The sequence below is a fragment of the Fringilla coelebs genome (assembly GCF_963513975.1).
Source record: "Fringilla coelebs genome assembly, chromosome: 24".
Classification (NCBI taxonomy): Eukaryota; Metazoa; Chordata; class Aves; order Passeriformes; family Fringillidae; genus Fringilla; species Fringilla coelebs.
The window spans coordinates 2778244-2803484 of NC_140050.1; the positions used below are offsets into that span (position 1 = coordinate 2778244).

The following is a 25241-nucleotide window of genomic DNA, read 5'->3' on the forward strand; positions in this document are numbered from 1 at the left end:
GCCGCTGCTGGGGCGGGGCGGGCGCAGGCGGACGGCGGGGCAGCCTGGTGAGCTGAGGCCCCACGAGGCCCCGGGGCGGAGCCGCCGCTGCCGATGGGCTCCCGGTCGCGCAGCCCGGCCCGGGGCGGCCGCTCGGAGCGGGAGCGGGACCGGGAAAGGGACCGGGACCGGGACCGGGACCGGGAAAGGGAAAGGGAAAGGGAGGGGCGCTCGCGGTCCGGGAGCCACGGGCGGCGACACCGCAGCCGGAGTAAGAGCCGGAGCCGGAGTCGGAGTCGGGGCCGACGCCGGGAGCCGAGCTCGGGGTGAGTGCGCGCCTGGCCCGGAGCGGCCGCGCCGTGGCTGTGCGGAACCGGGCCCGGGGCAGCGGGGCTGGCGTGCCGGGCCTCGCACCGCCGGGCCCGGCCGGGGACGGGAGAGGGAGCTCGGCCCCGCCGGTCTCGGGGAGGGCCGGGGACTGGGGGCGGGCGGGCAGTCCCGAGCGCTGCTCGTGACACCGGCCTGGAGCAGTCGAGATGGGGCTGCAGGTATCGGGAGCGGTCGGGGTGGGGAGTGCAGGTACCCCTCGCTGTCTCGGTGCTGCCGGTGGCGCCCGTGCTGGGCCGGCCTCACCTGCGGCGGGGAGACGCCCCGTGCCCGGCACGGCCGTGCCCTCCTCCCGCTGAAGCCCGGCTGTGCCCTCCCCAGCTCGGACTCCGGCGATGAGAAACAAAAATGGAAAAAGAAGAAAAGAAGCCGCAGCCGGGAGCGGCACCGTAAGGACCGGAGGAAACAGCGCTCACGGTCCCGGGGCCGCTCCTCCGGCTCCAGCCCGGAGCGCGGGCGGGACAGGGCAGCGCGGAGCCGGGAGCGGCGCCGCAGGAGAGATGGATCCAAATCCTCCGTGTCCTCTGTCAGCTCCCCCTCCCCGCCGCGGCCCCGCGGCCGGGAGGAGCCGGTGCAGCAGCTGAGCCTGCAGGAGCGGCTGAGGCTGAGGGAGGAGAAGAAGAAACAGGCGGCTCTGATGAAGGCCCTGGAGACGCCCGAGGAGAAGAGGGCACGGAGGTTGGCCAAGAAGGAGGCCAAGGAGAGAAAGAAGCGGGAGAAGATGGGCTGGGGTGAGGAGTACATGGGCTACACCAACACCGACAATCCATTCGGGGACAACAACCTGCTGGGCACGTTTATCTGGAGCAAGGTGAGCTCTGCCCTGGCCCTGTAGCCAAATGGAGCAGGTAGGGGCAGTCAGGGGGACCTGTGCCTCAGGTGGGGTCTGTATCCAGGGCGGGGAGATAAGATGGGTTGAGGGCAGGAGAGGGTCCTGGAGCTGCTGGGAACTGCAGGCTGAGTGCTGGGCACCATTTACTGAGTCAGGGATGTGGAGATGGTAACAGGAATGCTGCACTTCTAATATAGGAATGACAGAGAGCTGGGGGTGTTCAGGGTTAGGGAGAAGAGAGCGCTCTCTGGGGAAGGGGAGGCTCTGGGGAGACCTTACAGCTCCTTCCAGTGGCTACAAAGGTTCCAGGAGAGCTGGAGCAGAACTTGGCAAGGACCTGGAGGGACAGGACAAGGGGAACAGCTTCCCACTGCCAGAGGGCAGGGCTGGATGGGATCTTGGGCAGGAATTGTTCCCTGGCAGGGTGGGCAGGCCCTGGCACAGGGTGCCCAGAGCAGCTGTGGCTGCCCCTGGATCCCTGGCAGTGCCCAAGGCCGGGCTGGACAGGGCTGGGAGCAGCCTGGGGCAGTGGAAGGTGACCCTGCCACGGCAGGGGTTGAATGAGATGATCTTTAAGGTACTTTCTGTCATGGTTCCATGATACTGTTGTCCTGGCACTCACCTCACTAGGCAGGGTGGGCTATGTGGGCTGAGCCTGGGTTTGCTGAGGGGCTTAGGAGCAGTGTTTGAGTGACTTAGGGACTTTCAACAGGATCACACCTCACTGGAGCAGCAGAAACAGGTGATGGGAGTAGCAGTTGCTGGCCAGTGAGGGGCTGTGGAGGTCCTTGGGTTCCACAGCTTCCCTTGGCCTTTCTGTTTTAGGCACTGGAAAAGAAAGGGATCAGCCATCTGGATGAGAAGGACCTGAAGGAGAGGAACAAGCGAATCCAGGAGGACAATCGCCTGGAGCTGCAGAAGGTGAGATAAGATGTCCTTTCCATGTCACTGTCTGACAGAGAGCCCTGTTTACAGCCTGGTTCTCACTGGGAAGGCCCCATTTTCTTTTCCTGGCTGTGTCCAGTCTGTAGGATTGTGGGGGCCATAGAACCCTGGCTTTTGCTATTCCAGGATGAGAATCATCTTCCCTTAGGTTTGAGCTCAGGAGGTGCTGAGGAGGACAGTGCCAGGTCATGACACTGAGGCACTCAGTTGTGCCTGCGGCTCCTGTCTCCCACAGGGCTGGCAGTGAGCCCAGACAACCTGGTCCCGCTGGCTGCCCACTCTGCAGGAGCTCAGGCCAGTGGCAGGCCAGGCAACTCAGGGACAGGTCATGTCATGGCTGTGTCCTTGAGCAGGGGTCTGTGGTGTCTGCACAGGGGCCCATCCACAGTGGCCTCACAGCTCTGTCACCCTGGGCAGGTGAAGCAGCTGCGCCTGGAGCGGGAGCGGGAAAAAGCCATGCGGGAGCAGGAGCTGGAGATGCTGCAGCGGGAGAAGGAGGCAGAGCACTTCAAAACCTGGGAAGAGCAGGAGGACAACTTCCACTTGCAGCAGGCCAAGCTGCGGTAGGTGTGCACCTGCTCAGAGCTAGGCCTGGCAGGGAGCAGAGGATGGCGCTGCTCAGTGTCCCCACTGTCCCTTCGCCAGGTCTAAGATCCGGATTCGGGATGGGAGGGCGAAACCCATCGATCTCCTGGCCAAGTACATCAGTGCAGAGGACGATGACCTGGCTGTGGAGATGCACGAGCCCTACACCTTCCTCAACGGCTTGACCGTCTCCGACATGGAGGACCTGGTGGAGGACATCCAGGTGCCTGCTCTGCTGGCCCTCTGCCTGGGCTCAGGGCTTCTCTACCAGCTCTGCTCTCCTGTCCCTGGTGTGGAGCAGGTACCTGATGTGTCTTCTGCGTGCAGGTGTACATGGAGCTGGAGCAAGGAAAGAACGTGGACTTCTGGAGGGACATGACCATCATCACGGAGGATGAGATAGCCAAGCTCCGCAAGTTGGAGGCCTCTGGGAAAGGAGGACCAGGTGAGTAGGAGAGCAGAGCCTGCTGTGGGTGTTGGGGTCACCATTTGTGCTCAGGCTCAGAGGGGCTCTCTCAGATCTGCTGGATGCAGGCTGTGGGTCTGGCAGCTGCCCCTGGCTGGGGCCCAGCCTCCTGCTGTCAGCAGAACCGGGATGGGTGCAGCTGGGTGCCTGGAGACTGACCAGCTGCCCTCGCCTGTCCAGGGGAGCGTCGGGATGGTGTCAACGCCTCGGTCAGCTCAGATGTGCAGTCCGTGTTCAAGGGGAAGACATACAACCAGCTGCAAGCTCTGTACCAGGGCATCGAGAGCAAGATCCGGGCGGGAGGGCCCAACCTGGACATCGGGTACTGGGAGAGCCTCCTGCAGCAGCTGAAGGCTTACATGGCTCGGGCCAGGTGAGAGCAGAGAGTGGCAGCAGTGCAGACCCTGCCATGGGCAGAGCTGGCAGGCATAAACCCAATTGGAGGAGGGAATGGGAGAGGGTGTTCTGCCTTTTCTGAGGTGGCTGATTTCCAAGAGGGCAGCAGAGCAGAACACACAGGCCCTTCTGCAGTAGTGATGCATAAGTGGTGAGGTCTCTAAGAAGGAATTGAACTGGGGCTTATTTAGCCCAAAGCCATCCAAGCCCGGCAGGTTTTTGCCTGTGGAGGTGGGTGTCAAAGCTTTGGGCGGTGGGAGTGAGGTGGTTCTGCTGGGTGCCTGTGTCCCTTGTCTCCCATAGGGCTGGCAGTGAGCCCAGCTCCTCTCCTCTCTCAGGTTGCGGGAGCGGCACCAGGACGTGCTGCGTCAGAAGCTGTACAAGCTGAAGCAGGAGCAGGGTGTGGAGAGCGAACCGCTCTTCCCCATCATCAAGCGGGAGCCAGCTTCCCCCAGTGACAGGTGAGCAAACACCTGGGCCTGTCCCCAGGCACAAAGGCAGTCTTGTGCCCTCACTGTTCCCGAGGCAGAGCTCAGGTGAGCAGCCAGCAAGGGTACCATCCCCGTCCCAGTCCTCTCTTCTCCCTTCCGTGCAGGCTGGATCCCGAGGAGAGCCTTGAGGCACAGCCAGGGCCGTCCTCAGAGCCAGAGGCAGAGCAGGACACAGAGGCCAAGGGAGAGGCGGAGGGGGAGGCCGTGCTGATGGAGGAGGATCTGATCCAGCAGAGCCTGGATGACTATGATGCGGGCAAGTACAGCCCCCGGCTGCTGGGCCCCAACGAGCTGCCCTTCGACGCTCACGTGCTGGAGGCCGAGGAGGACACGCACCGGCTGCTGCTCCTGCGCCAGCAGCTCCAGGTGACAGGTGAGCCCCAGGGCAGCCTGCCCAGCACAGGGGATGTGCAATGATTCAGGGTGCAGGACTGGAGGGGACACTGCCCTCAGGAAAGGAAAGAGCTGGATATGGGTCAGGCACCCAGAGCAGAGGGGTGCCCCTGGAGCAAAGGGCACTGTGGCCTGGGCAGGAGCAGGGAGATAGTGCTCAGGCTGCTGGTGCTCCCTGGGAGACCTCCCTCAGTACCACCAAGGTGTTTGGGTGCAGACAGGCAGAAGGGGTGTTTGGTTGAGTTTTCCAGCACAACTCAGCCCAGTGCCCACTGAGAGCCCACAGGGCAGACCATGTATTCCTGTATCCAATTCTGCATCCTCTGCACAGCAGCTCCTTCTCTCTGCATGCCTTGGAGCAGTGTTGCATGGCCCAGGCCTGGCTGGCACTGCAGAACCTTGATGTTGTCCCCTCTCCTCCCCTATAGGTGACGCTTCTGAGAGCACCGATGACATCTTCTTCCGTAAGGCCAAGGAGGGCATGGGCGCGGACGAGGCGCAGTTCAGCGTGGAGATGCCGCTCACGGGCAAGGCCTATCTGTGGGCTGACAAGTACCGGCCCCGCAAACCCCGCTTCTTCAACCGTGTGCACACGGGCTTCGAGTGGAACAAGTACAACCAGACCCACTACGACTTCGACAACCCTCCCCCCAAGATCGTGCAGGGCTATAAGTTCAACATCTTCTACCCCGACCTCATTGACAAGCGCTCGACCCCCGAGTACTTCCTGGAGGCCTGCCAGGACAACAAGGACTTTGCCATCCTGCGCTTCCATGCCGGGCCGCCCTATGAGGACATCGCCTTCAAGATCGTCAACAGGGAGTGGGAGTATTCCCACCGCCACGGCTTCCGCTGCCAGTTTGCCAATGGCATCTTCCAGCTCTGGTTCCATTTCAAGCGTTACCGGTACCGCCGGTGAGGGCTCGGCGCCCTCGGACACCTGTCGGGGTGGGCAGGGGCTCTCATCCCACAGCACAGACACTGTTCTATGCATGGCCCCAAGGCCTGGCCCAGCGCTGGGCATATTCCTGAGGCTTTTCTCTGTCCTTGCATTTATCATGAAGAACACTGAGACTTTGATATAAATAAAATAAGGGTTGTTTTAGCCATGAGATCCTGGGCATGACATCACCAGCCACTAGCACACTGAGAAGTCCCCTGGGGACCGGGTGGTGCTTGGGCTGGGTGTCCTCACCCCAGAGAGTCAGCCCCATGTGCCTCTTGTCCCACTCCAGCCTGCTCCATCACCCCTTACCAGCACCAGACCAGTCCAGCTGCTGCTCCCAGCTGGAGACACAGGGCCCTTGACTGCACCAGCTCAGCACTGCTCTGTGTCCTGCTCATAGAGGGGCCCCTCACCCTGCCCTGGGCCCCATTCCTGGCACGTCCTCCCGTGGGATCTGGCTTCCCCAGCCTGGGAGCACTGCCACATCCCGCAGTCCTGGCTGGGGCATGGGAGGCTTTAGTGCTGCACGGCGCCTGCTGTGGTGGAGCAGAGGAGAGGGATGCTGGTTGAGATATTTCCTTACAGGGGAAAATCCGGATTCCAGAGCCTGCAGTCCCTCCCACATCATGCCTGTGAGGCTCTCTCTGCCCTGGGCAAGAAGCAGTTGCACTCCCCAGTATCCTGTTGATGAGGAGGGAGTTCCTGAGGGCTTCTAGTGATGTTCAGATGGGTTTTGGGCACCTTAGGGGCACTTCAGGGTTGAGCCTGGGACTGGCTAGTGTTGGTCCCACCAGATGATGACCAAGGGCACAGCTACACTCCTCTGGGATCACCCCACATGGCTTCATCTCCACAAGCCCCCAAACCCCAGGGTATGCCCATTCAGGCAGGCAGGTTGAGGTGCTGGTGAGTAGTGCCCAGGGGTGCAGGAAGCCTCTGCCCTGGATTCGCCAAGAGACCATTTCCTACCTGCATCCACTCTCTCCCCAGTATAGGCCCATGGTGCAGGGACTTAGGGGTCTGCCCAGGTCCCCCAGCAATAGGACAGAGGCAAGCCTGCTGTGCAGGGTCCTCCAAGCCCTTGGTGGCTGCCCCATGGCTCAGGGAAGTTGCTTTGTCTGGCTCCTGGCTCTGCTGGCAGGATCCAGCTGCAGAGCCACCAGGGGAACTGGTGCTCAGGAGCTCCCATTCCTGCCTTGTCACCCACACTTGTGGGGCTTGCCCTGCCTGCAGATGGGGGTGGGGGACCCCAAGTGCCGTGGTCCTGCACGTGGGTACCCCCTCCCCATCCTGCCAGACATCCCCAGGGCCAGCAGCAGCACCGGACACGTTCCCTGGCCTTTCCTTCCTGGCAGCTATTTCCTGCTGCTCCCTGTGCAGGGGGGTTTTGGCGCTCAGCGCAGGAAGTGAGTGAAGGCCTGGCCAGGGAGGAGGAAACGGGGAAAAAACCCAAACCCCAAAACTGGTGGTTCGTGCCCTCCCTGCTCAGCTGCCAGGCAGAGCCTCCCTCTCCATAGCCCATCCCTTTCCCTCTTGGGCACACACAGAGGTGGGGGCAAAATTGTCCCACTGTATCTCCAGCCGGAGCAGGGCCCATGTCCAGGCACTGCGTTTCCCTGCACGTCTGACTTTAGGCCCTGGATAGGGTCACTGAGCAGGCACAGGAGCCTGAGCCCCGAGAGCTGCTGCAGCCTCCAGGCATGTGCCGGGGCCAGATCAGGGTCTGGATCCGGCTGAAGCCCCTGACGCTTTTCCCTGACCTGGCTGCTCTCAGTGCTTCTCCTAGTCCACATCTCCCCTGCGTTTCGGGACAAGCTACCCCGGCGCAGCCCTGAGCTGTGCAGGGCACGCAGCGGCTCGGCCGGGTGGTGCCCGGGCGGGGCAGTCGGTGGAGCTGCCCCGTGTCCCATCATCCGTGATGGGCTCGGCTCTCCCGGGCACACCCCGGCCCCACCTGGGCCAGCAGCGGCTGCCGAGCCCCGCGCATTCCGCTGCCCGTGGGGCCGCTCCTGCTCCCGGCACTCGGGGCCAGCCGCGATCCAGCTCCGCGGGCTGGCCCTGCCTTCCGCCGGGGCTTTCGCCGCGACAATCTTTGCTTCAACCCTAGGGATGGCGGGACGATGGGCTCTGCAGCCCCTCACTGCCGAGCCGGTGCCAGGAAAAGCTGCCTGGGCATCCAGCCGAGCGCCGAGCCGCTGTGCCCCTTGCTCGCCTTGACGGGATGTCCCCGCGGGCCCCGCGGACTCAGGCGCTCCCAGCTCCGAGGCCAGGGCCGAGTTCTGCCCTCCTCGGAGGAGCACGAGCAGCAGCGACGAAGGCCATCGCTCCTGAGACCATGGGAGGGAGGGAACACTGCCTGGGGACGTGCCACCGCTGGTCTCGGGTTTGGACAGCGCAGCGACATCCCGAGCTCGGAGCTGCCGGGCTGGGAAAAGCCCCGGGAGGCGAATTCCCCAGGGCAGGAACACCCAGGGACCCCAGCCCTCGGCCACCCCAGCACCTCGCCTCCAGCCCGCCCGGGCAGGGACTCGCTCGAGTAAACGAGTGAGTAACGGGGCGGGAGCGCAGCCCCGACCGGACCCAGCCGCGGGTGCCTCCGCCAGGGGGGCTTCGGGCGCCGGCAGCGGCGGGGCTGCACCGGAGGGACGCTGCCGGGTCCCCGGGGCGCTTCCCGGACCGGGGGCGATGGGGTCGGGTGCCACCCCTGTCTGAAGGCCCGTCCCGAGCAGAGAGGGAGCGGAGAGGGACGGGGCCGGTTCCGGGGGGCGCGGCGAGCCCGGCCCTTCCCCCGCCCCGCGGCGGAGCTGAGCCGAGCCGGGCTGAGCCGAACGGAGCTAAGGCGAGCCGAGCCCGGTGGGTCCCGCCGGCAGCGAGGTAGGGCTCGGGTCTGCGCGGGGAGGGAGGAGTTGGAGGGGGGTGAGAGATACGGGCCCAAGGGACAAAGAGCCCGGAAGGCTGGGATGGACGGACAGAGACGGGGATGGGCGGACAGACCGCCGGGTTGGCTGTGCGGGGCTCCTGGGGCTGTATAGGACGGTCGGGTCTCCAGCGGCTCCCGGGGCGCTCGGCTTCGCAAACAGCTCCGACGATCGGGGTCGTTTCGAGGGAGGGGGAGCGGAGACCCCATAGTGGGGGACGGACACGTGGTGACCCCGCTCCCCGCACTGTCTGTCTGTCCCCGGGACCGAGGGTCGGCGACAGGCCTATCTTCGGCGTCCCGTCGGAACCAGGATTTGCTTTCGGGGCTCCCCCGCCGGGACGGGTCCCCCCCGGCCCGTGTGCCGCTGGCTCCTCTGGGAAGAGCAGGAGAAGGACGAGGAAAGGCTCAGGAAGGGGCCAGGAAAGGAAGGGTCTATTTCGGGCTGTCGGAGTGGGCGGCCCAGCAGCCTTGAAGCCCTCGAGATGCCGCGACCATGCGGGCGGAGGCAGCCGCGGGGCGGGGGGCCCTGGTGCCCCAGGGCTGCCGAGCCCCAGCTTCTGCACCCCAGGACACCCGGGCTGATCCTCCAGCCACCGCCTGCCCGGCCCCGGGGCCCTGGAGAAGGGGGATGATGCCAGCTGTTTCCCAGTCAGACGAGAGGCTGGGGACCTCTGCCCTGGGCCACAGCAGGGACAGGGAAACCCTGGCGAGGACAGTGACCATGCCTGGCCGGAACCATCCTGTGTGTCACTGCTTCCCAGAAATGTCCTTCTGTCCTGGAAGTCCTTGGGATGTCTCTGCTCTAGGCCAGGCCAACTTCGTCAGGAGCAGGTCCTTGTGGGTCCAGGGAGGAACACTGATGCTCTGCTAAATCCTCATCCCCGTGGCCTTTCCTGTCCTGGCTGATGACCTCGACCTGGTTTGATACCCCAGAGCCCCAGGCTCAAGAGTGGAGGCAGTGGGACCACACCCATCCCTGACAGGTGACACAGTGTCCCGTGGGACCACCTGCACCGGGGGGGGAGGAGACAGAAGGGATCATGCAGGAAGGTCATTGTCCTGGAGAGCTCCAGCGAGCAGAGAGTGGGATAAATACAAACACAAGGGATAAATGCAAACGCCCTGCAGCATCCTCTGCACGGCTGCCCTGTGGCTAAGCACCACAGCTAGGAGCAGACCCCAGGTCGAGGGTACCATGGGGTGTGGTGGTAGTCACTACTGTCTGGTTTGGGGGGTCCCTTTGCAGGTGTGTGGTGCCTCTCCCAGCCCCCACCCTGGCCTGATCTTGCAAGCCCTGTCGAGGCCCCATGCCCAGTCCTGCCTGGGGGAGCCTGGGGAAGCTGCAGGCTGGGGCAGACACTGATAAGGAGCAGCCTTCCACACTCCCCATCTGCCTTTCCCTCACTCCCCTCGGATGTGGCCAGGGCAGGAAGCAGTGCCCAGCAGAGGCAGGGCAGCCTTGGTGCATCTGCAGCAGGACCCAAACCTGTGGTGCTGCCAGGAGCCCCCCATACCCCACTGCCAGTGCCTCACAGCCTCCAGCAGGACATTTTAGAGCTAGCTCTTCTCCTCTGGGATTTTACCCCAGCACCCCTTGCCAAACCCTTGTTCCCCTGGCATGCCCATTTTTCTGGGTCCAGAACCCCAAACTCGAGCACAGGGGGTCAGTGCGGGCAGTCCCTGGGCTCAGGATTTCTCTTCTGCAGGACCTGCTGTCCCCACATGCATCCTCCTGCAGTGGCTGCCTGTGATGGGGGAAATGGCAAGTTGGGATCCCCCCACCCCCACAGGAGCCCCTTCCCAGAGGCAGCACTGGTGTGTTCTGGCACAGAAGGGGTTCCCTCGCTCCCAGCCCTGCAGCTGCTGAGTGGCCCCTGGTAAATATTTGGCTCCCTCTAAGTGTTCTGCCCAGCTGAGGCAGCTCTGCACAGGGGGGTCCCAGCTGCTCAGCCCCTGAGCCCAGCTCAGAGCCCTCCGAGCCCCAGGATCCCTGTCCAGGCTGCAGTGGGCAGTGGGGTTCAGGCTGTGCTTTTGTTGGGGCAGGAGGTGAAGGGAGGACAGGGAGGGGATGTAGGTAATGGTGGGATTTGGAGCTTCTGGGGCTGCTGCCTCCTTGCCTGGGAGACCCCCCTGTGCCACTGGACACTGTAGGGAGGGGTCATACCTGGCCACAGTGAGCCAGTGGGCAGCCTGGAGCACCCTGTGGCTGTGAGTGCCCAGGTAACAGGGACAGCAGGAGGGCTCTTGGACCCCAGTGGGCAGAGGGAGCACCCGGGACAAGTGGAACATGTTTGGGGACAGCCCTCTGAGCAGTGTGGGCAGGTACGTGGCCAGGGACAGTTGGAGTGGGACTGGCACAGCAGGCACTCGCGTGGCACCACTGTGGGGCAGGGGTGACTTTGTCACCTCTCAGAGGACATGGGAAAGGCTGGTGACTCCTCAGGGTCTCAGAATGTCATGCTGAGGCCTCAGCACGTGTCTGCAGGGCCGACGCCTCTGGGGCTGAGGCGGTCCCTTGGGGACCAGTGAGGACAAACAGCAGCGAGTTTTCACTCTTGGCTCATGGAAAAAGCCGGGCCCACCCTCACAGTGATTCACCAGCGTGCTCTGCCAGCCCCCCACACAGGGCAGGAGAGGGATGGGGCCAAGCCACCACAGCCATCCCTGGCCCTTTCCCTGCTCCCAGGGCTGCAGGTCCGGGGGCACGGCCGGTGCCGGGGCAGGGTGCTGGGGCAGGGTGCTGGGGCAGGGTGCTGGGGCAGGGGCAGGGTGCTGCCCCCCTGTGTGTCCTTATCCCCGTGTGTCACTGGGATGAGGCCCCAGAGGATGTTGCAATGCCTGGCCCCATCCCAGCCCAGCCGGGCTGTGGGATCAGCGCCTGCCTCGGGTGTGTGCAGGGGCTCCCGGCCCTGAGGCCACCCTCGCACCAGGGGCCAGAGAGGTAGTGAGGGGTGTCTGGGTGAGGGACAGGGCATGGGGACCCAGAGCCAGGCCAGTGGGGGACCAGCAGCCAGGGCTGGCAATGATCAGAGTTGTTGTGAGGTTTAACTTCTGTAAGGGACAGAAGACAGGTGGCAGTGCCACCGTGCACAAGGGAGGAGCACTGCAGCGGGGGCTTTGCAGGGGTGGCGTGTTGGGTTAGGGCTGAGCATCCCACTGGGCATTCGACTGGGGGCACTGGGCTGAGGACCAGGTCAGCCTGGAGGGTGGGCTGGGGCAAGTGGGGTGGCAAGATCATCCATAGCCTGGAGAAATGGGTCCCAGGAGGAAAGGAGGGGTGCAGTCCCTGTGGGGGTCTGTGCCCCAGGTTGTCCAGTCCCCACTATTGCCATGTCTCTGTCCTGTCCCACATCATCCCATTTGCAGCCTGGACTAATTTGCAATGGAGGGCCATGTAGCACCAGGAGTTGGACTTGATTAACTTTGTGGGTGCCTTCCAACTCAGGATATCCCATGATTCTATTATTTCCAGATGCTCACTGGACCAAGCAAGGCAGAGTGGCACTGACCAGGCTGTCCACCACCACAGCCATCCCTGTCACACCCTGTCCTGGTGACAAACCCACAGCTCCCACTGTGAGGGATGCCAGGAAGGCAGAGCCGGTCTGTCCCCCACATTGGCTGTGGTTTGGACACAGTGCCAGGGTTGCAGCACAGCCTCAAGCCTGTACCTCGGGTTTCCCCAGCACACTGGAGGAATGAGGCATCTTCACAATGAGACGGGGTTTACACTCAGGGACAGGCAGAGTGTCAGGATCATGCCCTGGTGCAGCCACTCTGTGCCTGCATCCTTCAGAGTGTGTCCCCCACTGTGATGGAGGGTGGCGGCCCAGAGATCTCTGGCTGGGTCCCCCCGGAGCAGGAGGGAGCCAGGCTGTCAATGCTGAGTTTCCCCCAGCACCCTCTGTGCCGGGATTCAGACTGGTGGCTGCAGCCCCACGTGGCTCCTGGCCCGGGACAGTTAATCCCGGCAGCTGTAGGGCTGCAACCCTTGGCACCCTCTGCAGCTGTGCCTGGGGGCGGCATGAGCCAGGTCCCGCCCTGGTGTCCCCTCCATGGGCTGGGGTCCCACCCTGGTGTCCCCTCCATGGGCTGGGGTCCCACCCTGGTGTCCCTCTCCACAGCCCCTGGAGGACCCCATATCTGCAGGCTGAGGATGGATGATGGGTGGGCCTGGCCATAGGGAGCAGCCCTAAATTCCCTTTGTTCCCCCTGCAGGGCAAGGCGGGATTGGTGCCGGCAGCGGCGGGGGGGCTCCGGCCATGGAGCAGAGCCAGGCGGGGGCCTGAGGCTGCTGGAAGGAGCAGGAGGGGGTGCGGGACATGGAGCCCCCCAACAGCAGCACGGCCGGGCAGGCAGACTCGTGCTTCGGGGTGTTCAATGCCAGCGATGGCCGTACCAGCGCACAGAACAGCATCGCCTCTCCCTGGTTCTCCACGGCCTTCGGCCTCATCGGCCTCTGCTCCAACCTCTTTGCCCTCTGCGTCCTGGTCAGCTCCTCCCGCAAGCTCTCCAGCCAGGCCCGCTCCTCCTTCCTCATCTTCCTCTGTGGGCTGGTGGTCACAGACTTCATGGGGCTGCTGGTGACAGCCTCAGTCATCATCCCCTACCACTTTACCAAGTTCTCCTGGGCCAAGGTCGACCCTGGCTGCCACCTCTGCAACTTCCTTGGTTTCTCCATGGTCTTCTTCGGGCAGTGCCCGCTGCTGCTGGGGGCCACCATGGCCGGGGAGCGCTTCTTGGGCATCAACCGCCCCTTCTCCCGCTCCACCAGCCTCTCCAAGCGCCGCGCCTGGGCCATCGTGGGCCTGGTGTGGGGCTTCTCCTGCTTGCTGGGACTGCTGCCGCTGTTCGGCCTGGGACGCTACACGCTGCAGTTCCCCGGCTCCTGGTGCTTCCTCACCCTCCTGCCTGACACTGGTGATGTCATCTTCTGCCTTCTCTTTGCACTGCTGGGCATCCTCTCCGTTCTGCTCTCCTTCGTCCTCAACACCGTCAGCGTGGTCACGCTCTGCCGCGTCTACCATGACCGCGAGTCGGTGCAGCGGCGCCGTGACAGCGAGGTGGAGATGATGGTGCAGCTCGTGGGCATCATGATCATCGCCACCATCTGCTGGATGCCCCTCCTGGTGAGGCCTTTCTCCTGGTGTGCCCCATCACCACCCCTCCGTGTCCCTCCTGGCTCTTCACCCCTCCCTGTTCCTCCTTCTGGGGTCTCAGTCTTGGAGTGCCCCCCACAATGTCCCTCCTGGGGCTTCCCCCACCCTTCACAGTGAGGTCCCAGCTTTCATTGTGTCCCCTCCATGTCCCTCTAGGGAGGTCCCAGGTCTGCAGCTGTCCCCTTGGTAAGACTTCCCCTGCCGGTGTCACCCTGCCACCTCTCTACACCCTGAACTGGCCCCTGGTGACGAGCAGAGCAGTGCCCCAAACTGGGCCAGGACTCCGCCCAGTGGCTCAGTGCCTTGACCTTCATCATTTCCCCACCCTGGAGCAGCTCTTGGATCCTCCACTGACACTTTTGTCCCCTTCTCTCCCCAGATCTTCATTGTCCAGATGGTCCTGCAGCACCTGCCTGGCCAGGCCCAGGTGCTGCCCACGGACACGCAGGAGATGCTGCTGATCTACATCCGCATGGTCACCTGGAACCAGATCCTGGACCCCTGGGTGTACATCCTGTTCCGCCGGGCTGTTCTGCAGCGTGTGTACCCCCGGCTGCCCTCCCGGCCCTCCATCGCCTCCCTCAGCCCCTCCCTGCCCCGCAAGCTCACCGCTGGCTCCGTGCTGCAGTAGCACCCTGGGGACGGGCACTGGGCAGGGGGACATGGCCATCCCCCCCTCACCCACAGTGGATCCTCATCACCTGCATCCAGGGCATTTCCCCCCCACAAGCCCGATAGCCAAGGGGCTGTCAGGAGGCTGCTTCCCCCTCCCCATCCCCAATAAAGCACAGCTGGTGCAGCTCTTGGTGCCCACTGGGGGTGACCACCCGAGGGGGGCACAGGGAGGGTACGTGGGGGAACCCACGCTGCTGACAATCAGAGCAACAGCTCTTCTCCTCCTGCCTCTCCTTTAATGAGCCACAGCCGCTGCCCACCACATTTGAGATTGTGCAAGGGGGATCCTCAGGAAGGTGGGTGGGTCGGGTGCCTTCTGCCCCCCAAGCCAAAGGACAGATCTAGGTGCTGCTCAGGAGGGTGTGGGGGACAGGATGGGGACCCCCACCAGCACCTCAGCCCCAGATGGGGTGGGGATGAGGTGGGGGCGTGGGGAGGGGACAAAAGTGAAGGGCAACACCTGCCCCCCAGCTACTCCTTATCCCCCTTGGGGTGGCAGACAGCTGCCCACACCTCGGCCACGAACTCCTGGGGGAAGGCAAACTCGCCCAACACCGAGTCCAGCCCCTGGGCAAGCTGGGCCACGCTGGGGCTGCCCTTGGCTGCCTCCACCATCGTCGAGGCTGTTGGGGAGAAGAGGGAGGTCAAGACCAGTGTGAGAAGCTGGGACAGGAGCAGGGGCTGAGTTAGGATCTGGAGCTGGGGCAGGAGGAGGAGCTGAGTCTGCAGGGGCTGGGGAAGGGGCAGGGGCTAGGGCAGGGTTGGGATGGGAGTGAGGGTCAGGACAGGTCAGTGGTAAGGGGAGGGGCAGGGTCAGCTCCGGGTCAGGGTCCAGGCCCCCTCCTCACCCAGCTCGCTGTCGCGGATGCCCATGTAACTCTCCAGCAGATCATCCACTCGCCGGGCGGCTTCTTCCTCGGAGGGGCTGGGCTGGGGGCGAGGCACCCGGGGTGAGTGCGGGCAGCACAGGGGATGCTGATCCCCATCCCGGCACAGGGTGAGCACCCACATAGGGTGGGGACTCGGGGTGGGCCTTACCCCCTCCTCCAGCACGGCCGGACCCTGTGTCCGCAGCCGCAGCGTTTCCTTCCCGCTGGCCACTCTGCCTTCGCTGGGGGATTTGCCTGTCCGTGTCCGCTGCCCGATCATGTCTGTGCCCCGGGGAGGGGGGTGAGGGCACAGGCAGGACCGGGCATCCCCAGCCCCCCAGGGGCACTGCAGGATGAGCCGTGTGTGGGACGGGGAGGGTGGCAGGGACACGCAGGGATGCCAGGGGGGATGCTTGTGGTTTTGGGGTGCTCATGGATGCTCGGGACAATGCTCATAGAGCAAGGAAGTGCCCGAGGGGGCACGAGCAGGTGTGGGGACCCCCATGTGAGTGCCCCAGGGCTGCAGGGTACACACATATAGTGGGGATGCAGAGGGGTACACACAGGGGCAGTGAACCCTGGGAGGCACTCAGTCACTGGGGAGGGGCTGCAGGGCCACAGGGGGCTGAGGATGATTCCAGGGTCCCCAGGGCAAGAGCAGGGGGACCTTCCCAACTCACCAAAGGCCTTTTTCGGCTGGACCAGGCGGAGGGTGAAGGGCTGAGCCCGCGGCAGCTCCCGCAGCATCCTGGCCACCTCGTAGTGCCGGCAGCCCACGATGGTGTGGTCGTTGATGGCCTCAATGCTGTCCCCCACACACACTGTCTGCAGCCGGTTGATGATGCTCCCCTCCTTGATCCTCTGGGAACCACGGTGGGACAGGGACACACGGCACAATGGGACAGTCAGACACAGCCCGCATCCCGACCCACACACAACCACCTCGGGGGTCCCACACCCTTTGGCAGCCAGGTCAGGCAGGGAAGCCCTCCCAAACGTCCCCAGGGCAGGGGAGATCCCCAGGGCCAGGGCACACCCAGGGAAGGACTGGTGTGGGGAGTCAGGGAGGAGCCTGCTCCCAGGAAGTGGATGTGCAGGGGATGTCACCCGCAGGGCCACAGTCTCCAGGGCTGCCCCAGCCCCAGGTTGCTCCCCGGGGGTTCACCTTGATGAAGGCGTAGCCGGCCCCGTTGTCTGTGATGGTGAGGCCAAGCGCGTCCTCTGTCTTGGTCACCTCCACCTCCTTGGTCTCGCCCCGGACGTGGGCAAAGATGAAATCCTCCAGGCCAATCTGCCCCCCCAGCAGCTTCTGCATGTCCACTTTGTGCGTGTTGAGCGTGCAGAAGAGGATCTGCCCCGGGGAACCCCGTCAGCAGGGACTGGAGATGCCCCAGTAGGGCAAGAGGTGACAGGGGAGCCACGGCCAGTGCAGGGGGATTCGGTCAGATCTGGGCACTGCTAAAACAGAGGGGCCCGAGGACCCACGGCCTGCCTGGGACCCTACACTGCCCCATCCCTGCACACCTTCCCCCAGCTCCAGACAGCTGGAATCAGCCAGCAACTGACAGCCACGGCTCCCTGCCCACATACAGAGGGTAAACTGAAGCACAGAGCCCCCAAGCCCTTCCCAGAGGAGCCAATACAACCCTGAGGCCATAGCAGAAAATTTTGGGGACTACATTTGCAAGCATCTGGGGACTTGGGGGGAGCACAGGCCACAGACAGTGCCTCAGGGTGGGTGTCCCTGCCTGGGGCACGAAGACCCCGCCCCAGGCCGCAGCCCCTCACCTCGGTGGGCGAGATGTCGAAGACCTCGGCAATTTTGGCGTAGAGTTCCTTGACGTTGGTGAAGCCCTCGATGCGCCCCGTGGGGCTGCCGTGGGCCAGCTGCGTGTGGAACACCAGCCTGGGCCGGGCGCGGGGAGCCCGGGGGGCTGCGGGGCCGGGCGGCTCAGGGGTCCCCGGCTCCTGCCCCACGCCGTTCTCCATGGGGCCGCCCTCGGGGGGCTGCCGGCCGTGCCTGCCCGCCCGCTGCATCCCTGCGGCACTGCTGAATTATGGATGGGGCTGGCTCCCCGCCGGCCGTAAGGCGATCCCCGCACCCGGGAACCTGAGCCGGTGGCGCAGGTCACCCACGGGGATCGGGTGAGCTCTGCCACGTAGGAAGAGCCCCGGCACCGAGCCAGCACCATCACATCCCCCCAGCCGGGGCTGGGGGCTGCAGTGATGGGCTCAGGGCTGTCACCCACGGATCCACCCCAACAACCAAGCCCGAGATCAGCTCCAGAGCTCCTGCTGAGCACAAACACACAGGGACCAGAGCGGTTTTCTCCCACATTTATTTGCTCCCATCTCCATCCCCAGCCCAGCGGCAGCAGATGGCAAATGGCAGATGCACAGCGCAGGCCCGGCAAGCGAGGGAGGGGTGGGAACACCCCGGTCCCCCAGCAGACCCAGGGCCAGGGCCAGGCCCATGTAGTGCTAAGAAAATAAGACACTCTCTAATTACACAGTCTGAGATTAATGACAGGCAGTCCCGGGGACACCAAGCCTGACCCCGGTTGCCAGCACAGTGGTCCCACAAGAGCAGGGGGGCTCAGGCAAAAGGGGCAGGAGGCAAAAGCCAGTGCAGCAAACCCAGGATCCCTGCAAACAGGAAGGGGTCAGTCACAGCTCCCCTGCTACAGGGGTCCCCACCCTAGGACAAGCTGGGTCCCAGCTCCCCTCTTCCAGGGGTCTCCCACCATGGGAGGGGGGGTGAGTCCCAGCTCTCCTCTGCTCCCTGCCCCAGGAGGGGGTCACAGTTCCAGCTTCCCTCTGGTCTAAAGAGTTTTATTGCTTTCAGGAGCTCACTGCCTGGTCCCAGATACAGAGGGGAAGGAGGGGAACCAAGCAGGGTGACAAGGGCAGAGGCTGAAGGCACACATCAAATGAAAGCTGAGGCAGGTGGTGGGAAGGAGCTGCCCTCATGCCCTTGCAGGGATGGGACCAAGAGGTTTCCCAAGCTGGTCAGGGGACAGGAGGCACCAACAGGACCAAGGGGGTCCCAGTCACCCCCCACTGCCCCCAAACCCCACAGCCCCAGTTCACCCTAAAGGGGTGTGTTCACTCCAGGCCCAGACCCACCAGCACCTCCCCTGCCCCAGTTAGGCTTCAGGGAGCCCCTGGTTGGCAAGGCAGGGTTGGGGGGGCCTAGGGGAGAGCCAGGGGTGCTCACACCAATGCAGACCCTCTCCCAGCACTGCCCCAGCTGGGATCTCAGCCCTGTCACCACTTGTCCCCCAAAGCTCAAGGTCCCTGGAGCTGGTGCAGTCATGAGTCAGGTGGTCCAGGCTGGGGGTCCTGGCTGCAGGAAGGTGCAAGGGGCAGGGGGAGCAGCCAGAGCCCCTGCACAGACTGTCCCTTGAGTGAGCTCCAAGGGACAGGCCCAGGGTCCAGCTAGGTCCAGGGTCTGGAAGGACTGGTCCTCTCACAAGTGTTCACTGAGGAGGGAGAAAAGCACAGCTGAGTCACAGAATCCCACAATGCTTTGGATTAGAAGGGGTCCTAAAGTTCATCCAGCTCCTCCCTCTGCCATGGACAGAGAGGCACCTTCCACCGTCCCAGGCTGCTCCCAGCCCTGTCCAGCCTGGCCTTGGACACTGCAAGGGATCCAGGGGCAGCCACAGCTGCTCTGGGCACCCTGTGCCAGGGCCTGCCCACCCTGCCGGGCAACAATTCCTGCCCAAGATCCCATCCAGCCCTGCCCTCTGGCACTGGCAGCCATTCCCTGTGTCCTGTCCCTCCAGGCCTTGTCCCCAGTCCCTCTCCAGCTCTCCTGGAGCCCCTTCAGGGGCTCTGGGGTGCCCCTGGAGCCTTCTCTTGTCCAGGTGAGCACCCCCAGCCTTCCCAGCCTGGCTCCAGGGCAGAGGGGCTCCAGCCCTCAAAACATCTCCGTGGTTTTCCCTGGACTTGCTCCAACAGATCAGCATCTTTGGACATGGGGACACCTCCTGAATTCAGGGACTGGGCTTCCCTCTCCCACAGCTCCCTGGAGCAGCTGCACCATCTCTGCCCATCTCTGTCCACACCTTTCCTGCTCAGCTCCAATCACCACCAGCTGGAGCTCAACCCTGCAGTGCCATGGGGACACCTGTGCCATGCTCCCAGCCCTGCACCCACCTGGCAATCCGGGACAGGATCTCCTTGACACGCAGCACCAGCGGCTCGTGCTGCAGGGGGTTGCTCTCGATGGCACTGTGCAGTTTGGCCATGTAGAAGTCCAGGGTGCTCAGCGTGGGGGTCTCCCCAGTGCCTGTGAGGTGACAGCCCAGTGAGCAGGACCAACAGGCCCCCACCCCACCATGCTCATGTGCTGGGGACTGCAGAAGGTATCCCAGCACCAGATGCTATCTCCTGCAGCGGCACAAGCCCAGGAACACAAAGATTTTGGCCAATCTGGGGTGCAGCTGTGTGACTCCAGAGAAGAAGGGATCCCAGCCTGCCCCGTTCCAGGACAGGGAAGCCAGCTGGCTGCCACATCCCTAGGCTTCCTGGACATCTCCCCATGGGCTACAGGATGGACCCTAGCAGCAGATGAGCACGTACCACCACCCCACTGCCCCACAGTGCTCCCCTGTATGGGATGGCAGGACCCCTCAGTGCCCCTCTCCCAGGCAGGGGTCCCAGCAGCCGGGGGGGCCCACAGCTGCCCCCAACTCACCAGGGATGGGGAGAGAGGCGAAGCTGGCAGTGAGGGCCTGCCGCACGGACTGGAGCTGCTGCTGCAGGGCCAGGGTCTGCCGTTCCTCCTGCACCAGCTCCTGCTCCAGCTTCTCCTTGGCGCAGTTCATGCTCTCCGTGTGCTTCTGCAGGATGGCATTCTGCTCCTCGAACTCTGTGTTCATCTTGCGCAGGCGCCGCAGCTCGGCCTCCCGGGCTGTGGGACAGCCCCGTGTCCGTGGGGACAGCCCCTGCACAACCCCCTCATCCCAAACCCAAACCCAAACCCAAACCCAAACCCTGGCCCACACACAGCTCTTCCCAGAAGCTCTGTGTCACCAACGCCCAGGCTCCAGCCAGGACCTGCTCCCTTCACATGGGCTTCCCAAGGACCCTCCACAGCCCCTACCCTTGTTTTGGTCCAAGAACTCCTCGGTGAAGATGGGCACGTCGAAGGTGGAGAAGGTGTCGCTGCACTCACCAGCCTGAGGGACAAAAGGGAGGGGTTGGGCAGGGCTGAGCACACCTTGGGGCCGGGCTGATGAGGGCACTGGGACAGGGTGAGGGCTGGCCCTGTCTGGCAAGTGGGGAGGGAGGACGGCTATGCTCTGCCTCCCACCCCTCCCGGAACCTGGGACTCACAGCCCCAGAACTCCCTCTGCCCACCCACACCTGCAGCCAGCCCAACAGTGCAATGTGCCTCAGTTTCCCCACATACAGACAAACCTGACAGAGCCTTACCTTGTGCGGGTGCCCATTGAGTAGGGTGTTCACACCCACCGTGCCCACGTCCTCTGTAGGGGAGGAAGAAGTCACCCAGGGCCCAGCCTCATGTCCCCAAAAGGCTCTGGCAGCACCTGGCTGGATCCTACAGCCATTGCTCCCACAGCCCACCTTTTTTAATCTTTTTCTCCTGGATCTTCTCCGTGCACATTTTGTAGGCCTCTGACTGCTGGTACTCCCGCAGCTCCTTCATGTACTGCTGCTTCTCCCGCTCTGCCTCATCCAGGTACCGCTGTGGTGGGTCACAGAGGGGCCTCAGCCTGATCCGACCCAGCCTCCTGGGAGCTGCTGACCCCTCCCTGCCCAGCTTCCCAGCACTGGGCCCAGCACCTTTCTTGGAGCAAGCTCAGGGGTTTGGGGAGCAGGTTCTGGAGCTGCCCAGCCCTGGGGGGTCTCCCCTGGGGGCCAGTACCTGCTTCTCTGAGAGCTGCAGTTTGCTCCACTCTGCTCCCAGCATCTTTGTGATCTCTGGGAAGGGCAGGTCAGGATGCTGCGTGCGGATCTGCTCGCGCCGCTCGTTCAGGAAGCGCACGTAGCCCGTCACGGGGGCTTTGGGGCCGTTGGGAAGGATCTTCTTCCTCTTCTTGCCCTTGGGCCAGCCCCTCTTCTTCACCGGCTGGCACCCATGGGGAAGGGACAGCCCATCAGGGATCAGAGCCATTGCATCAGGGGACACAGAAGCAGACCCCAGGCCCACCTGGGCCACGCAGCCCTCAAAGCAAAGTCTGAGCCCTGCCCTGGCCCATGGCCACAGCCTCATGTGGGCTGGTGCAGGGCAAGCGGAGGGGTAGGGACATCCCCGGGCTGGGCACCTCGGGCCCTACTGCCAGGGATGGTGTGAGAAGGGACACGGGCTCTGGGACTCACCTCCTCCTCCGGCTTCTCGCCGCCCACCCGTGCCGACTCTCCCTTCTCCTGTTTAATGGCCACCAGGAAGTTCCCATGCTGAGCCTTGCCCGTGGCATGTCTGCAGCCAGAGAGCACCGTGAGAGAGGGCTGTGACACCGTGGGCACCAACAACTCACCAGATTCCCCAAACCCCCTGACTCAAACAGCCCCAAACCCAGCACTGGCCATGGAGCCCTTGTTCCCATAAGGGGAGGCTACAGCAGAGCGATGGCCCTGAAGCAGAGCCCGGCACCGTGAGCAGGGCAGCCCTGAGCACTAAAGCTGCCCGGAGGTCTGGTGGCAGCCCTGGGACTCCTCAGGGACATTTGGATGGGGGTTGGCTCTTGGGGTCAGGTAACATTGACAGTCACATCCCTGCCTGTCACCTGGGCTTGGGACACACCTTGGTGGGGAATCCCAAGGGGTTCTGCAAGGGAGCAGGAGCCGCAGGGGTTTGGATCCTGGTGCCAGGGACACCACCTGGAAGCATCACCCACACCCCAGGAGCCCTGGAGGCAGAGGGTGAGGGCAGGGAGCTGGCTTGAGCTGCTCCAGCCACAACCTCCCCAGCAGGTTTGTGCTGCCTGTGACACCTCAAGTAGCTGCACTGCAGGGCCCAGCCCCTGTCCCCACGTCACTGCCACAGCTTCATGGATCAGCAGCTGCTTCAGGCAGAGCCTCCCTGCCCCACCAAGCACCCTGGGTGGGCAGAGCCTCTATGTCCCACCACAGCATCACCCTGGGGCTCCCCAAGCCCCCTGGCAACTCCTCCTGCTGGCTCCATCCCCCAGCCCTGTCCCATTCCCAACCCAGGGTCCTCAAGGCAGCTCCTGCTCTGCTGGAAATGTCCTCACCACGTCAGGGAAGCCACAAAGGGCTCCTGAGTATCACCAAGTGATGCTTGCTTGGGTTACAACCAGGTCCCCAGACCTGGGAACCAGCCCAGGGCCAAACACAAGCCCTGGCACAGATGTGTGAAAAGCCACAGTGATCCCAACCTGCTCAGGATGCACCTTGGAATTTTCCCTCTGTTTGCCACATCATGTACCTGGAGCAAAGCCCAATCCCTGCAGAGACTCCAAGCTACTGGTATCCATTTATCACCCAGACAAGCCATCCTTGCAGTTAATTTAGGGGGCCCCTTCTATGAGTCCCCAGCACAGAGCCTGACACTGCAGTGGCCCTTGTAGAAAAAGTGGGACAAGTCTCTCCACCAGGATCAGAGGGAACCAGTGCCCTAAATCCCCACATTCACAAAAAACCCTACAGGAAGGTGTGAGACCACCTCTTCTTCCAGCTCCTGGGAAAAAAGAACCCTCTGAGGCTGTGCAGGGTCATGGCCAGCCTTTTGTATTATCAGCTGCAAGAGCAATGTTCCCAGTGATGACCACAGCATCATCATGTTTGCCAGGAACACACTGACACCCTCCAGGGCCAGACAGATCACCCTGCCCCCTTGTGATCCGGATTCCTCGAATGCCTAAGGATGTTTTAAAAAGTAAAGTTATCTCAGGCAAGATTCCTCCTCAGCCAGTTTGCTCTGGCATTCACCTCCCTCCACTTCTGAGGCACTTCCCCATCCGCCAGCCCCCGTGTCAGGAGGGCCAAGGACAACTCAGGACAGCACAAATCTCAGGAGAATTCAACCCTTGCGGGTTCTGATCTCCCAATATGCTTAGAATCACAGAATCCTGGAATATCCTGAGTGGGAAGGGACCCTCAGGGATCACTGATCCCAGCCCCTGTCCCTGCACAGGCACCCCAACACCCCCACCCTGAGCAGCCCTGAGAGCTCCTGCAGCTCTGGCAGCCTTGGCACCATTCCCTGGGGAGCCTGGGCAGTGCCCAGCAGCCTCGGGGGGAAGAACCTTTCCCTGAGCTCCATGCCAAGCCCCGGCACAGCTCCAGCCCTTCCTGGCCCCCTGTCCCTGTCCCAGAGCAGAGCTCAGCCCCTGCCCCTGTGCCTGCCCTGGGCAGGAGCTGCAGCCCCCGAGGAGCCTCCCCTCAGTCTCCTGTGCTCCAGCTGAACCAGCCAAGGGCCCTCAGCTGCTCCTCAGCCCCTTCCCCAGCTCCGTGTCCCTCCTTTGGGCACTCTCCACCAGCTTTGGATCCTTCTGATCTTGTGGTGCCCAAAGCCCTCACTGGAGGTGAGGCTGCCCCAGGGCAGAGCAGAGTGGGACAATCTCTCCACAGCATACACAGACCACCCCCAAGGCTTGGAAGGGGGAAAGTTTCTGCTGCTCTTTCACCAGGGGCACTGACACACAACAGGGTGGCCAGAGGAGGTTCTGGCAGGTGGAGGCACTTACAGCAGGGCGGCGGGTGGCTGCTTGGTGCTGTGGGCCATGGGCAGGGGTCTCGGTCAGCACCCTGTGGGCAGAGCACAGCTGGCACTGTCATTGGGCGGTGGTGACCACCGGGGTGCCCCTGACAAAACCCCCCCTCAGAGGTGTCTCCCTCGTGGAGAAATCACAGGACCTCTCCCCAAATGGCATCTCCTCCCCAGCCACCCCTATTGGCCTCTCCACCCGCCCCAGCCCCCAAGATCCCGGCACAAGCTCCTGCCCGCTCCCACTGACCCACCTTGCCCTGGGAGTGCCATCGCAGCTCCCACGGGCTCATCCCCCTTTCCCCCCTCCCACCGCGATCCCCAGCGCCCCCTGAGTCCTCCCCCGCAGAAATCCCCCTTCCCGAGTTCCATCGCAGCTCCAATAGCTTCATCCCGGTAACACTCCGTGCCCCTCGCATCCCCAGGGCCCCCTGGCACCCCTCACCGGCCCTCCCCGTCCCGCCCTCCCTCTTGGGGTCCCATCGCAGCGCCCCAGTGGGCTCGCCCTCAGAACCCGCCCTCAGAACCTGCCCTCCACCCGCGCCTCCCCGAGCCCCCCCAGCACCGCCCCTCCCAAAGGAGGGCCCCTCCCAAAGGATCCCCTCACAGGATCGCCCCCAGGAACACCCTCCCCACAGCATCCCCCACAGGGCCCCCCTGCAGGAGCGCCCCCCCTCCCAGGGGATCCCCCCACAGGCGCCCTCCTCACAGGATCCCCGTCCGGACCCGCCGCCGCCGCCGCTCACCTGGCCACGCCCCTCTATTATTATGCAAACGAGGCTCCCGCCGCACCGCCCCCGATTGGCCGCTCGGCGCCGACTCGCTGAGCGCAGCCGGACGCGGGTTGGCTGGATGTGATGACGTCGAGGGAAGCGGCGGAAGGGGGATCGGGGCTGGCGGGCGCGGCGCGCGCGCGCTGCTGGCGGCCCGACCAATCAGCAGCCAGCGTCGGGACGAGGAAGTGTTGTGGAGAGGGCAGCGTCTTAAAGGGGCAACGCCAAAGAGGTAGGGGCGCATCTCCCGAGGCCCGATGTGGGCAGAGCCGTAAAAGGACCGTCATGGCCGCGTCCCTCCGCCGCCGCCCCATCCCAGTGAGCCCAGTGCGTTCCCGTCGCTCCCAGTAACCTCAGTGCCCAGCTCAGGGCTGACCCACTGATTCAGCTGTCCTGCTCCACCGCTCCCAGCAGCCCCAGTACCCACCCAGCAGTACCCATGACATCAGTACTTATCCTAGAGTCCCAGTGACCGCAGCGCTCCTGCAACACTGCTTCCTGTCACCCCAGTACAGCCCATACTGGTCCCAGTGACTCCATTAAAGACAGAAGGGGAGGTCCCCCACGACCTCCAGTCTGCTCTCAGTGTCTCCAGTATGCACACAGCTGGGGATCCCCATGATGCCTGTTGTCACCACAGCGTCCCAGTGACCCTAATACTCCTCTCTAGAGGGTCTCAGCGCCCCCAGTACTGGTCATACTGGTCCCAGTCACAACAGTACCT

General features: G+C 63.7%; 4 protein-coding genes across 6 annotated transcripts; 2 read left to right on the top strand and 2 right to left on the bottom strand.

Moving 5' to 3' along the window:
* Window positions 1-93: 93 nt before the first annotated feature.
* Window positions 94-5575, top strand: CACTIN (cactin, spliceosome C complex subunit; the record flags this gene model as incomplete). Of its 2 annotated transcripts, none has more annotated exons than XM_084221024.1 (10): window positions 94-305; window positions 688-1177; window positions 2024-2119; window positions 2561-2706; window positions 2789-2951; window positions 3056-3173; window positions 3375-3567; window positions 3929-4051; window positions 4162-4454; window positions 4903-5575. In XM_084221024.1, the coding sequence occupies 10 exons, from the start codon at window positions 94-96 to the stop codon at window positions 5391-5393; spliced, it is 2325 nt and encodes a 774-aa protein (XP_084077150.1). In that variant the 3' UTR covers window positions 5394-5575. The 2 variants fall into 2 exon arrangements, with proteins under 2 accessions (XP_084077150.1, XP_084077151.1); XM_084221025.1 differs by having other exon boundaries at window positions 4186-4454.
* Window positions 5576-8243: 2668 nt separating this feature from the next.
* TBXA2R (thromboxane A2 receptor) lies at window positions 8244-14130 on the top strand (the record flags this gene model as incomplete). The annotated part of the gene is made up of 3 exons (XM_084220953.1): window positions 8244-8294; window positions 12559-13469; window positions 13879-14130. Exons 2-3 carry the CDS (start codon window positions 12663-12665, stop codon window positions 14128-14130), a joined length of 1059 nt encoding a protein of 352 aa, XP_084077079.1. The 5' UTR covers window positions 8244-8294; window positions 12559-12662.
* Window positions 14131-14645: 515 nt separating this feature from the next.
* On the bottom strand, window positions 14646-17080 carry GIPC3 (GIPC PDZ domain containing family member 3; the record flags this gene model as incomplete). Its single annotated transcript, XM_084221336.1, has 6 exons — window positions 14646-14797; window positions 15023-15104; window positions 15213-15325; window positions 15724-15904; window positions 16209-16394; window positions 16832-17080. The coding sequence occupies 6 exons, from the start codon at window positions 17078-17080 to the stop codon at window positions 14646-14648; spliced, it is 963 nt and encodes a 320-aa protein (XP_084077462.1).
* A 286-nt stretch (window positions 17081-17366) lies between these two features.
* Window positions 17367-24488, bottom strand: HMG20B (high mobility group 20B). Of its 2 annotated transcripts, XM_084221067.1 has the most exons (10): window positions 24454-24488; window positions 23725-23785; window positions 21395-21494; window positions 20940-21143; window positions 20639-20759; window positions 20486-20538; window positions 20154-20229; window positions 19746-19961; window positions 19205-19337; window positions 17367-18525 (listed from the first exon to the last, which is right to left on the bottom strand). In XM_084221067.1, the coding sequence occupies exons 2-10, from the start codon at window positions 23760-23762 to the stop codon at window positions 18513-18515; spliced, it is 954 nt and encodes a 317-aa protein (XP_084077193.1). In that variant the 5' UTR covers window positions 23763-23785; window positions 24454-24488; the 3' UTR covers window positions 17367-18512. The 2 variants fall into 2 exon arrangements, with proteins under 2 accessions (XP_084077193.1, XP_084077192.1); XM_084221066.1 differs by lacking the exon at window positions 24454-24488 and having other exon boundaries at window positions 23725-23844.
* Window positions 24489-25241: the final 753 nt, after the last annotated feature.

What these genes read in the sequence shown, in the direction of transcription:
- HMG20B (XM_084221067.1), bottom strand. Translation starts at nt 23,762, where the DNA reads ATGGCCCACAGCACCAAGCAGCCACCCGCCGCCCTGCT. An exon ending in GCGAGAAGCCGGAGGAGGAG is followed by an intron (nt 21,144 to 21,394) that starts GTGAGTCCCAGA and finishes CATGGGTGCCAG; the next exon opens with CCGGTGAAGAAGAGGGGCTG. An exon ending in GGAGAAAAAGATTAAAAAAG is followed by an intron (nt 20,539 to 20,638) that starts GTGGGCTGTGGG and finishes CCTCCCCTACAG; the next exon opens with AGGACGTGGGCACGGTGGGT.